At 45.6% G+C, this 13975-nt stretch overlaps 1 protein-coding gene across 1 annotated transcript in view; it reads right to left on the reverse strand.

Moving 5' to 3' along the window:
* Window positions 1-9975: 9975 nt before the first annotated feature.
* The window catches only part of LOC128406030 (androgen receptor-like), a 434506-nt gene continuing 430506 nt past the window's right edge, over window positions 9976-13975 (reverse strand). Inside the window, exon 8 of the mRNA XM_053373087.1 lies at window positions 9976-12357. Within this exon, the coding sequence (XP_053229062.1) occupies window positions 12202-12357 (156 nt within the window). The 3' untranslated portion in view covers window positions 9976-12201. The remainder of the gene's footprint in view (window positions 12358-13975) is intronic.

The following is a 13975-nucleotide window of genomic DNA, read 5'->3' on the forward strand; positions in this document are numbered from 1 at the left end:
TGAAACACCAGGTGGATCTTCAGAGAGGGGGGAAGCTCCAACTTGTAGGCGACTGGATTGATCTGCTGCAGGATGGGGAAAGGTCCCTGGAACTTGTAGTCCAGCTTAGCCTAGGGAGATCTGGTGTGGTAGTGCTCCAAGGACAGCCAGACCTTGTCCCCGACCTGGACCGCAGGCCCCTGTTGACGCCGTCGGTCAGCTTATGCCTTATAATTGGCCTTGGCTCTCTATAGGTGCCGTACCAGGTCAGCTTGTGTCTCCTGAATGTGGGAGACCCGGTCATTGGCAGAAGGCACGAGAGATGCCGCTGGTGTGCAGGGGTGGTGGTGTGGGTGGTACCCGATGTTGGCATAGAAAAGGCTCTGTCCCATGGAAGCATTGCAGACATTGTTGTAGGCAAACTCGGCCAATGGCAGCAGATCCGACCATTCGTCCTGATGGTAGCTCAGGAATCAGTGGAGATATTGTTCCAGAACTTGATTAACCCTTTCTGTCTGGCCATCTGTTTGTGGGTGACACACGGAGGAAAATCGCCCTTTGATACAAAGTCCCTTGAGAAAGGCCACCCAGAATATGGGTTCCAGAAACAGACGGGCCATGTGTTGCATTGTGGGGAGGCTTTGGACAGGGATAAAGTGTGCCATCTTGGTGAGTGAATCCACCACCACCAGAATGACCAACTGTCCCTTGGACACCGGCAGGTCCACGATGAAGTCCATAGAAAGTGTTGACCATGGCCTGTGGGGGGTGGGTAATGGCTGGAGGAGCCCCAGGGGTCTCTGTCACTGCACCTTGGTCCGAGAGCAAATCTCACAGTATTTCTTAATGTCCGACCAAACCCCTGGCTACCAGAAGGCCCGGGACAGTAGCTGCAGTGTTTTCACATACCCCCCATGTCCAGCAGTTCACGGCCACTCCAGAATGTAGAGCCAGTTGCGATGGTACACACACCCATCCCGGACATCAAGCGGCGCACCCCCGGTCCCGAAGGAACTGGGATGGTATCTAACCGGTCCTTGGCAAACGGATCCTGGTGCACCGCTAGGCAAACCTGTGCCTGAAAGTCCTGCTCCCAGGTTCCCTGGAGGAAATTGGTCGGGGTCAACATGGGTGCGGGCTCCGAACCATCATCCTCGGAGCCCGAATCCCTCCAGGAGACAGCGTCGGCCTTCCCGTTCTGGGCACCGGGACGATAGGTGACCTGGAAGTTAAAGCGCTTGAAGAACAGGGCCCAGCGTGCTTGGCGTGGCTTGAGGCATTTCATGGCTTGGAAATGTTTGATGTTCCGATGATCCATGAGGACCTGAACTGGGTGCTGGGCCCCTTCCAGCAAGTGACGCCATTCCTCGAATGCCACTTTAATGGCGAGGAGTTCACGGTCCCAAATATCATAATTCCGCTCTGCAGAAGTAAGCTGGTAGGAGAAGAAAGCACAGGGGTGAAGCAACTGCTGCGGGCCCTGTCTTTGAGACAGCACGGCCCCTATCGCCCAGTCCGAGGCATCTGCCTCAAGCACAAACGGGAGCTGTGAGTCTGAATGGGCCAGGATGGGGGCAGAGGTAAAAGCCTCCTTCAGGAGCTCGAAGGCCTCTTGTGCTGCCGGTGTCCACTGGAAAACGGCATCCTTCCGGACCAGGGTGTAGATGGGGCAACCACATGTGAAAACCCCTGGATGAAGCAGGGGTAGAAGGTGGCAAACCCAATGAACCGTTGCACCCCTTTTACATCCCTGGGGGGGACTCTAGTCCTGCACCTTTCGGGGGTCCATCTGGAGGCCTGCAGGAGAGATGATTTAACCCAGGAACTCCATGCACTCCTGGTGGAACGCACACTTTTCCAGCTTGGCATACAACCGGTGCTGCCTAAGACACTGCAGGACCAGACAGACATGCTGGTGATGCTCCTCTGGGGACGTTGAAAATATCAGTATGTCATCCAAGTACGTGACCACAAACTGGTCCAGTAAGTCATTAAAATCACCGTTTACGAAGTGCTGGAATGTGGCCGGTGCATTGCACAGTCCAAAGGGCATGACCCGGTACTCAAAATGGCCGTACCGGGTTTGGAACGCTGTTTTCCATTTGTCCCCCTCCCGGATCCGAATCAGGTTGTACGCCCCGCATAGATCCAACTTGGTAAAAACCTTCGCACCCTGCAGCCTCTCAAACAATTCAGGAATTAACAGCAGGGGGTAGCGATTCTTGATGGTAACCTGGTTCAGCTTTCGATAGTCCATACATGGACGTAGCCTGCCTTCTTTTTAACAAAGAAGATGGGGGCCCCAGCAGGGGATGTGGAGGGGCGAATGAACCCCCTGGCAAGGTTGTCGTCTAGATACTCCCGAAAGGCCTCTAGCTCAGGAGCTGACAAGGCATAAATGTGGCCGAAGGGAATCTCTGCTCCCGGCTGCAAGTCAATAGGGCAATTGTAAGTGCGATGGGATGGCAACACCTCAGCCCCTTTCTTCTCAAATACGTCTGCCAAATACTGGTATTGCTCCGGGATTAGGCCAGCATCCGGTGGCCCTGTCCTGTCTGGGGCAGTCTCATGCAAAGTGGAAGAACTGGGGGTCGGTCGGTGGGACTGCGTGGGTTCCAGCTGCAATGGATGCAACATGGGAGGCTGGGCACAGACGTCGTGGCAAAAAGACGACGAAAAACACAGCATCTGTTGCGCCCAGGAAATGGCGGGGTCATGCCAGACCAACCAGAGGCTCCCGAGGACCACCAGAAAATGTGGGGTCTGGACCAGCTCAAATGTTAATAGTTCCTGGTGCAGGGGTGCCACCAACATGGCCAGCGGGCAGGTTTCATGGGTAATGGGTCCCAATGCAAGGGCCCACCACTGGAACAGGTGCTGCTTTTACCACAGATGGTACCTGGTATTGTATTGTATTGTATTGTATTGAACTTTATTACGGCCATTGGCCCATCACACGACAGTTTCCCATACCAACATAATGTACTTAAACCTCCAAATTTAAAACCACCAAAACTTACAAAAAACAGACAAGAACCAAAGCAAAACAAAAACAAAAGACCAACATCATACATTACAATAAATTTGTAACATAAACATCGCCCTCTACTCATAAATTAGTAGAAGACATCAATGGTGATATCACCTAATTACATCCTAAAACATAGATCATAGTTTAGAGGGATTATCCGAGCCGCACAGGAGTCCGTTTCTCTTCTTTAGGGATAGAACGCTGATCAAGAATCTGGCAACCATGAGTGATCTTAGGGGGTCATCATCATTTAATAGATATCTCAGTTTGGCTTCATTCGTATCATCGGCAATTCCCTTTAGATATTGAGCAAGAAACTTGCTCCTGGCCGATGAGTGAAATGCACAATCAAAAATTATGTGATGCAACGATTCCGGTGCCCCACAATTACAATCACATAAGAGCGATATCTGTCCATTGGAGAATCTATTTCTCAGCACGTTCGATGGGAAGGTGTTGAATCTTCCCTTTACAAAGGCATATCTATGAGCCGAAGAAGTTAAGGAATTCAAATAGTTTGGGAGCCTTAAGAGGGGTAATAAACCAAGGTTTAGAGGTGAGCAGGTACCATTGCCCAAGACCATTTTCTGCTGCAAGTCCAACTCCTCTAGTTTACAGGTTACTGTTCTTTTAGCTGGAACTATATCCTGCTCTAGTAATTTGGATGGGGAGATTCCCATTGCCGTAATTTTCAGTTGTAAATTTTTTACCCATGGGCTCTGGAAATCATCTCTCCACATGCATTGTATCAAGTACAAGTTTGGGAGATTGTGCCATAGAGATAACCAGTGACAAAGTATGTGCTTCCACAGAGCGTTTTCCAGGGATACAATATTAAGTTCCATGCGTAGCGCTGTATTACTTACACAGTTGGGCAGTTTCAATATCCCTCTTAAAAACTGATTTTGAATAACCTCTAGGTGGGATAAGTTGACAAAAGTCCCCCAAATTAAGATGGCATAAGCAATTGTCGGGATCACCTTGGCCTTGAAGACTTTCAACGCCGATGGGATATGAAGGGCCCCATCGGTGAAGAAAAATCGCAAGATCGCCAAGAAGATAGCTTTAGCTCTATTTGTAATATAGGCTACATGGGCCTTCCATCTAAGGTTATGTTGTAACCAAACTCCCAAGTATTGGAATCTATAGACTTGTTCGATGACTCTCCCATCAATTCTCCAATTATGGAGTTTCCGGCTCTTTGAGAAAATTAGGATTTTAGATTTTTCATAATTAATTGTAAGGGAATTTGCGTTACAATATGATCCAAAATTTTTTAAGGCCCTCATAAGACCTACTCTAGAAAAAGAAAGGATGACTGCGTCATCCGCATATAGTAACAAAGGGCAGCGATAAAGTGCTAGGCGGGGTGCATGAATCCTTTCTTGAGCCTCTATTAGGGGAGTCCTCATGTCGCTTATGAACAAATTAAACAGGAATGGAGCCAATATACAACCCTGTCGGACACCTCTGTTAATGGGAATTGAATTGGTGAGATCGCCCTCCGGGGTGAGTCTCACTCTAGCCGCTGAGTTCTCATGGAGTTTGATTATTAGCCAGAGAAGCCTTCTGTCGATGCCCCAGCGGGTGAGTTTTTCCCAGAGGATGCTCCTGGAGATACTATCGAATGCTGCCTTTGGGTCAATGAATGCCACACAGAGTTGGCCACCCTTTGGGGTGGAATATTTCCAGGCAAGATGCTGTAAAATTAGAATATGATTAATTGTTGACTGTTTTGGGCGGAATCCAGCTTGTTCGGGCCCAATTAATTTTTTCTCTTCGGCCCATTGAATAAGTCTGTTCAACAGGAAGCGGGCATACAGTTTCCCCACTATTGAGAGCAGACTGATATTTCTGTAATTCCCCGGGTCATCTGGTGAGCCCTTTTTGTGGATTGGAACGATAACAGCGTCCTTCCATACTTCCGGGATCATTCCAGAGTTGTTAACGGCATCGAAGATGGTTGCCAGGGCTTTGGCCCACCAGTCCGCGTGGTATTTTATAGCTTCTGCCGGGATCAGGTCTGGTCCAGGCGCTTTCCCTGTTTTGAGTTTAACGATCAAGTCATGGATGTCTTCCGGATCGGTGGGGGGCCAGAGGGGAAGCTGATCTTGAGATTCATCTCTTGTGTTAACAATACAGTCAGTTGAGGCAAAGTAGTTTTTTAAGTAAGATTCCCAAACCGGGGCAGGAATAATAGTTAAAGGGTATCTTTTAGTTCTTTTATTTACCAGGAGCCAAAATTGTCTGGAGTTCCGTGATGATGAAGCTTCTATGATTGCCCGCCATTGATTCACTTGCCATTCCTGTCTGGCTCCCTTTTGAATTTGCTTGTAGGCCGATTTTGCTTGGAAATATTCTTTTGGCAGGACCGTTGCTCCGGAGGCTTTATACTCTTTGTATATGTTACCAAGAAGTTGTCTAGCCTGTTTACAAGCACTATTGAACCACAGTGCACCTATCTTCCTTTGTGTTCGATTTATTTTATGCGTCGGGACAGAGAAAAAAGACGTTAGATCTTCCGACAGGTTCGAGAATAGTCTTAGAGTTTGGTCATAATCATAATAATCCTCGATTAAGCCTGAGTATGCTTGTTTTAGTCCTTGTAGTTCGGACCATTTTATACTTTTGATTTGCAATGCTGAGTTCGTAATCAAATGTGTTGGGTGTCTGTCTCCATCTGGGGTCCAGTCTATAGTCATTGTGGCGACTAACGGTAGGTGGTCGCTCAGTTGAATATTTTCAACTTTAAAGTGGGAAAATTTGGGGAATATGTCATGAGATACTAACATATAATCCAGGACACTGTTTGCAGAGGAGCTTATGTGTGTAAACTCACCCGGTACGTCAGGCGGGCAGTTCCCGTTTAGAATCACTAAGTTTAGACGTAGTACCAATTGGTAAAGAAGGGTTCCTGCTTCATTTACCCTTTTGTCTTTGGAAAGTCTTTGATTATGGAGGGAGAGGTCATTAATGAATTCTGGGGTTATCCACCATTTGGCTTTGATTAAGGACTCCCAGTTTGTTGCAATGCGAGCATTGAAGTCCCCTGCTATAACATTGGGTATATTGGGGTATTTGGAGTGACAAAGAGTAAGATGTTCCTCCAAGATTCCCCATTTATTGTATAAGTCTGCAATGCTGCCTCCAGGAGGAAGATAAACATTTGTTATAACAAGTTCAAAGTTTTTCCCCTTAATCAGGGCTGTAATTGCAAAGGTGGAAGCATTTACAAGCGTGAGTTTTGCCTGTATTTTCAAGGAAATTGCTATAACTAATCCTCCACTAGGCCGGCCTCCTTTAGTAGACGGGCATGCCGGTAATGATGTAACATCAAAACCATTAATATCTACTCTCCCCTCTTCCCATGTTTCCTGCAAGAGAATTACTTGGTGTGAGTTTATTAGTTTTACAAGGTCCGGGTCAGATTTTTTCCCCTTCCAGCCTGCTATGTTCCAGCTTAAAAGGGAGAACGGGAGAGGATTTGACTGAGGTTTGGGTAGTCACAATGGAGAAGGGGGGAACGCTGATCTTGGTGGGTTGTCAAATTTAAAGAAGTCAGTAATTTTCCTTTGCCTAATAGTAGATGACTTCTCTCCTTTTGGCACAGGTGTGCTTCTTGAGCTATTTGTAATTATGCTCTGCTCGCCCGATCCTATAGGGGTAGTGTCCTGGTTTGGTCTAGTCTCCTCTCTGGAATCCCTTATTTTATCAGAGAGCTTATCACCTAGGGGAGCAGAGATTAAGTCAGTACAAGTTTTAACTATTATTGGATTTTCCTTCCGTGGGTATATCATCTTATTTATATGGCCCACGGGGTCTTCTGTCCAGTCCATATCGGTAGCGGATTGAACTTCTAAATCATCAGCTAGAGATTCTCCGTCCAATAATGATGACTCCAGGTCAGGCATTGAGGAATGTGTCGAAATTTTGTTTACATTTTGCTGTTCTTTAGCAGGTATAACCATTCCAGCAGGTGCAGGAAGAGCTGGTTCCAGATTAACTAATAGGGGTGGCGAGACGATTGTCTGTATCGTTGCCTTGGATTTTATGGACCTATTTTGAGGCTGTGGGCTAAATTTGAGAAGGTCCACTGAGCCTCCAATGGCCCTGTTGGTTTGAATTTCTTTGTTTCCTATTTTGCTTTTGGCCTGAGACATCTTCTCCCTTAATTTGTCTAATTTATTTATTATTTTTTCTTTTTCTTGTGACTGTAATTCGTCAAATGAATTCATAAGGGCGCTTTCATCAATGGATATTCTGGAACCACCCAAGTTCGTTCCTGGTTGTGGACTGCAGGCAATCTCCTCCATTCTCTGTAGGGAAAGCAACATCTCTTTGTCTGATGATTTTGTAGAGCTTGTTTCTGAATCTAATATCTCTTTCTCTTTTTCCACAAGTAGTGGTTTTACTATGCTGTCCGCAAAAACCCTTGTGGGTATGATTTTTATTTTTATAAATTTCCATTTTTGTCTTATTATTAATAAGGGTAGTCTCAGCGAACGGAAGGCTAAAATAACTTTGTAAGGGCCATTTGATTGAGTTAGCGGAAGTAAAGCATGAAGATCAATATGAACTATGCTTATTCTCAGGATTTTACTTAGGGCAATTTTAGCTCCTTCCAAGCTTGACCAGTCCCATATCTCAGACCTTATCGTTAGGCATATCTTCTTAGGTTGCAATGTTAGATTTTGCTTACACATGAGATCGTTTAGTTTGTATTTTCCCATCCCCTTTGCCCCAGAGTTTGGTGGGGCTATCACTGGAGGTCCCCTCTGGTAGTTATTTTTGAGGGCAATTTTGGCATCCATATCCATCACTTTTTCCGTTAGCTTGGAAATTGAGCACATCAGAAAGTCTATCTTTTTAAATATACAGTCCAGTGTCCTAATGACTAGTTGTAAATGGGAGGACTCATTTCCCAGCTGGTTTTCTTTATCCCGGATCTTTTTCCCATCCACATCGGGCCCGCCCTTGATGGGAGTGCTCATTAGATTACAAGTGTGTAAGGTGGTGTTTTGGGACTTGGGAATGTTATTAGCTACATCCAAGTCACTTAGTGGAAGAAATCTATTGTATGTAGTAACTGCTGCTTGAAAATTTGACTGGTCTGTTCTTTCTTTCGCTTGTAGCTTAGGGCTAGGGAGAAGCAGTAATTCCTCTGCTTCTCTGAGGCGTTTCCTCTTGCCCATAGCTACAGTAGATATGAGCTAAATAATGTAAATAATACAGGAGAGAAGAAGGGGACTTCCTACCACAGTCAATGATTTAGCTATACAGCTGAATATTTAACTCCAGGGATTTCTCCGCAGTTCGTTGAAGAGCTATAATAAGAGTCAAATTCCGATAAAGATTTACCCCTGTTGAGGGCTCAAGTAGATCATCTCAGCTCAGCCCTCTTCACGATCAATTGTTCGAGGGAAGGGCTCTCAATTTGAATCTTGATCCAGTCCCCCATCCCTCCCCTATTCGGTCTCCGGGAAAAGTGCAGGCAGGCTTTACTTGGAACAGAAGGTCTCACCGCTTTGTGAACTTCCAGGCTTTTGTTTGATTGATTTAAACTTCCGTCTCCTCTCTCTTCACCCCTCTCTGCCGAAAACTTCTTCTTCACCTCTCGGAGTGTAATTACAGCAACCCGAAGTCTCGCAGCCTCGCAGCTTTCCACTCTCGCCGCTTTCTTTCAGCCTCAGGTGGATTCAGGAACTGAGTATTTACCATCACAAAAGAATGCTGTAGACCGCCTCCTCTGCTGTTGACCGCCTCCTTCTGTGATGTATATATGATGTTTCAGGAGGTGGTCTTGGGCCACAGGCTGGGCAATTTAAAAAGTCTATATAACAGCTTGCACACCAATGTTCAGGATCCCTCCTGCCTCCTGTGTGTGGTTGTGAGCACCCTGTTGCAACAGTTAATAAAGATCAGGCTTACTAGCTGCTTTGCTTCTCAATATTCTCTGGTTGGCCTCTGTTATTTTCTCTGTCCGATAGGGAACCTACATAAGGACTCATACAACATTCCTAGAGTGGACATGAAAGGGGGTGTTTGCTCCAGTCAGTAGAAAACTTCCTGTTTCCTCCTGAGCTGGGACACGCTTCCTCTGCATGTGACTAGAGGTGGGCGTGACCTTACCTGTCCAGGTGACAAAAGGACCAGGCACGCAGCCCCCCCCCGGCTCCATTCGTCTTAGAAGCAACATATTTTTAGCTAGAGATGCTCTGTTGGCTTTCTGCTTTCAGCCAACAGAGGACAAAGAGACTATCTCTATATGGGATAGACTCAGATGTATATACTTTGTAACTAAGTCTGCCTTCAGGGATCCATCTGTGAACTGAATGTGTGAGTAAACTTCTTTTATATACTTTTCACAAGATTGTGTCGTGTCTATTCTTTTTAAGGGGGAGAAAAGGGGATTACCAGGAATTCTAATATTGAGAAGCTTAAACAAACTTGCAACAAGCTAGCCGCTGTGTGTTTAAAAGGGGAATGCACTCTGCTAAGTAAAGGGACTTGATAACGCAAGTTAGGACGGATATTATTAAACAATATATCCTCTCCCGCCTCCCTGAACATTCCCACAACAATTCTGTTATTTTATCAGTAGGTGAGGAGGAGGTCTGTGTGGACTGGTCTGTGCCGCAGTGAGTTTAAAGACTAAACAACCAGTGTCTAGTTAAGGGCAACTTTTACTAAATTGCAAAATAGAATATACTAGAGCGTAAGTAATTATTATTATTTTTTAAATCACATAACAACAACAACAACAACATTAATACATAAACAGCATAATAAAAATAAAGATTGATGGCTAAGACATAGTCAATGCTTTGGGTATTTCTCAAGCTCCCCCCCCCCTTTTAAACTGTAGTCTGCTGTAAATAAACCAGAGGAAGTAAATTCCCCACCAACAACAACATGTCTAACCCCCTCCCCTCCCTTCAGCCCCCCTCAAGCTTATACATGGCATTCATTACAGGTATTTTGAATCAATTCCTCTTCAAAACATAGACAGAATCCCAAGATCCCTCAGGGGGCCCATTGCACAGGTCAGCAGACGTTGCCCTGTAGTCTTCAATGCTAGCCAATGTACACTTCTGCAAAGCAAGTCTTCCACAAATTGAGTTATAGCAACAAAAGAATCAGAGGGGAACAGAAAGTTCACTGTGCCCACTTCTGTAGGTGAGAGGCTACCACACCTGGTGTCTGAAATTGTCCACCATATACCTCTGAGATATATCCATTTCCACTTCCCACAACCTGGGGGACTCTCAGCCACCTTTGAAGGAAATGGAGCTGTTCTCTGGCATGTAATCTTGCTCTACACATCTGGATGCCCAGAAGACCGTTCCAAAAGACTTGAACCCACAGAAGGAGAAAAGTACTGCAAAGCTTAAAATAGTTACTTATGGTACTACAGTATAGCTACTTATGTGTTCTTAATGTGCATGATTTCAACCAAAGCTGGCTTGCTGCCTTGCATGTGTTTAATTTGCACAAAGAGCTCAAAAGCTATTTTTGTGCAGGATTTTCATGGCAAAGAGGTTTTAAGCTCTCAGGCTTGCTTACTGGACTCTGAGAGGCTCTTGCACAGTGTGGTAAGAATTCAATTCTACACCACCTTGTTTGTTACCCAGGTGAGGGACCACCTTTGAAATAAACTGTGGGACCAAGGAAACTAATTTCAAGTCTAGTATCGAGGAGGGGCCCAACGTTTATTTCTATTGCAATAGGACAGAGCTCAACTCCGAGTGCCAGTTAAGAAGGTCTGCCCCGAGGCACTTCAGAACAAAAGCTTATATAGTAGTTGAAACACAGCAAACCAAGAATCATAAAACATCTAAACATACATCAAGAAAGGTTACAGGTCACGGGATACAAAGCTACATGACTCCACACTGGCATCAACCACCTTGGGGTGTCCCAAAACATTTTGTCTCAACTTATAACTTATCGGATAGTTGTCTAGGCAATCAGACCTTCAGTGAGAAGGGAAGGGCATCATACATTCCTCTCCCATCTCCTCTTCCTGAGTTTTAGATAGCTTCATGGATAGCTGTTTAACACATACCTCTTTGGGCAAAACATTTGCCTCGCTAAGTTCAGATAAGGCAGGAAGTGGTGTGCACAGTGTAGGAGGGTTGGCATGAGGGTTACAAACTGCAGGCACACAAAAATCAAGCCTAACGAATTCTAAAAGGTTAAATGCAATTAAAGTGAAACATTGAAACATTATTAACATCAAAAATATACACCTTTGGTCTCTAATTCTTATATCAACAGGGACTGGAATGCTCTCTCTAGAGATCTTGCATAGCCGGACTGAGACTGAGGTACTGAAACTGGTTCACATGTAGAAATGTGGCCCTGTCAAATCTGAGTCCGTGTGATGGCACCCACCCACCTTTTTTTTCCTTTTTGCAATTGTATGATTCCACTACATTCTCTCCTCCATATGATTTTGAGTCCATGGTCGACAGTTCTCCCTTCCTGTCCTCAGATATACTATGAAAATCCTCCTGCATCTTAAGAATGAGGCTAGCAACGCAATGGGGGGAAAGCACATCACACACACAAGATAAGAGTTGATTAAAAAACTGTTTAAAAATAAAAATAAAATCACCCGCTTCTCAAAAATGAAGTTCTTCCCCCACTCCCAGGATTTGATTTGAATAACCTGCTTGTCATCTTGGATTCTGGTTTTGTTTAAAAAGAGAGAATAAAGCAGCAATGAAGGGAACACCCAAAACACAATGTGCGTGTGTGTGTCTTGTCAGACTTCCTGTCATGGCACAGGGCCACAGAAGCCACTGTGGGAAATGCAGAAGCCCAAGAATGTAAACAAGTGCCACCTGGCACCACGCCACAACACCAGATTAAAAAAATATAAGAACAGGAAAGAGAAGTTGGGGGGGGTGTTGCACACACAGACACACAAATATGCTGGGCCATTTTGAAACAGGCCAAATAAAACTCCCACTCGAAAGGGGAATTCATGGGTGGGGAATCATCAAAACTGAAAGGAATCCCAGCAGGTTAGTTCTGTTTTCATTATTACTGTGTATCTTTGTAGCTTACACAGCATTTCAAGGCACTGCAGTGCAGAAATAACAGGCAGGTGAAGGCTGGACAAAGTCAGTGGCTTCCGGGGCCTCAGCCGCAAAGGGCTCCTCCCTTGCTGTGTCTCCCTCTCTCCATCACTGCGTGTGGAAGTAAATGGGCTTCACCTGACCAGAGAGGATCTTGGGGACTTGCACCGAGATGATCTCCGCCATCATTTCTGGGTAATCCACGCTGACCATGTGGGACCTGACTAGGAGGTTGAATGTAAACTGGTGCAGCTCTCGGGCGATCTAGGAAACAGGAAAGTGAGGAGGTGATGTTGGTTCATAGTGATGTAGGATGAGGGAAGGGTCAGTATGCATGATGCACCAAGTCCCTTCTAGTTCTTGGGTTCCTGTATCAGAGGTGGGTAGAAGGTATGAGAACAAGCTCACCAAACCAGCCCCTTTGTCTAGGCGATAGCTGTGGCTGAATAGTTAAGCCCCATGATCAGCATCCCAAAAGAATGAGCTGGGCTGCAATAGCTATGACTAAGAGATGAGGCCTTCCAGGCTGATGTAGGGGGCTTTCTTCCACCCCCTCACCTAGAACAAGAGCTGGTGTGGTGTGGTGTGAACTGGGCAGAAAGCAGGCTAAGAGATGGAGACTTGCTTGATTTGTGCAGGATCCAAGACAGTGACTAATGGAGAAGCAAGATCATTTGGAGTGTTAATGCTGTGAGTTGCTCTGTCCTGTGCACAGTCTCCACTGAACTTCATTCCAAGGAAACCAAACCCTCAGTAAGCACCTGGAACCCCTGGAATCTCTCACCACTTGGAGATTGGAGTGGCATGTAACAATATTCTACAGCAGTGCCATTTATTGAGTTATAAGGAAATGCGGTGGGAGGGTGCCCTGGTCCCGCATGCTCCTTGATCCTTGCAGCATATCCTTCACTGACAACAAAGAGAAAAGGCTCTGCAGCACAGTATTAAACACACGTACACCAAACTCTGTTTTGCCGCCTGAAAAAAACAAAGCCTGTATTCAGCCAGAAACCAATCTGACAGCTTGAACCTTTAAATTTCAACTGTCCAATCAGAGACTTAGCATCTGACAGCTATCCAATAAATGAGAAAGTTACAGTATATTATGAAACAGTGACCTCTGGTGTTGAGGGAGTGCTATTGGCAGGCAAAAGCAAGCATTGCATCTGCAAAAGAACTCAGCCCCATTCTGCAAACTAAGCTCAGGACCTCTGCTGGGTCAAAAAAGGAAGTAGGGAAAGTGCCTAGTGTACAATATTGTCTGATATTGCTCTAATGTTATCCTATGGAGATACTTTAGAAATTCATTAAAAATCAACTGTCTTGGTTCCAATGGGATTTTGGAGCTTGTGGAAGGACAAAGGGAAGTGGTAGGGAGACATCACTGGGATGGTCAGCCATAATCCCTGAGATGTACCATCATATCCATAGGAATCCCTCACAGGAGCCATCCCCAGTTATTCCTGTTCCTACTGAGAGCCAGACAGAGAGCCATCAGTATCACAATGCCCATCCTACTCATAGTGGAATGGAACTTCAACTAGACAATGGACTGCGTCTGCCATTCCTGATAACTGGGAAAATGCAAATGCTTCCCTTTGAAGTGTGATAGTGTGAGTGTGAAAAACGGATTTTTTTCTTACCATGAATTTCAGTTTATGACTCCCCCTACTCGAGACAGGCAGGGCCTTCAACTTGCAACATCCTCTCCAGAGGGGAGGAGTCATCCTGTCTCTCCAGACTGAGTAGCACCTCAACCCTTAAATAATAATAATATAATAATTTATTATTTGTACCCCGCCCATCTGGCTGGGTTTCCCCAGCCACTCTGGGCGGTTTCCCCAGCCACTCTGGGCGGCTTCCATAGAAACCAAAAAACACT

Source organism: Podarcis raffonei, chromosome W (assembly GCF_027172205.1).
Source record: "Podarcis raffonei isolate rPodRaf1 chromosome W, rPodRaf1.pri, whole genome shotgun sequence".
NCBI lineage: Eukaryota > Metazoa > Chordata > Lepidosauria > Squamata > Lacertidae > Podarcis > Podarcis raffonei.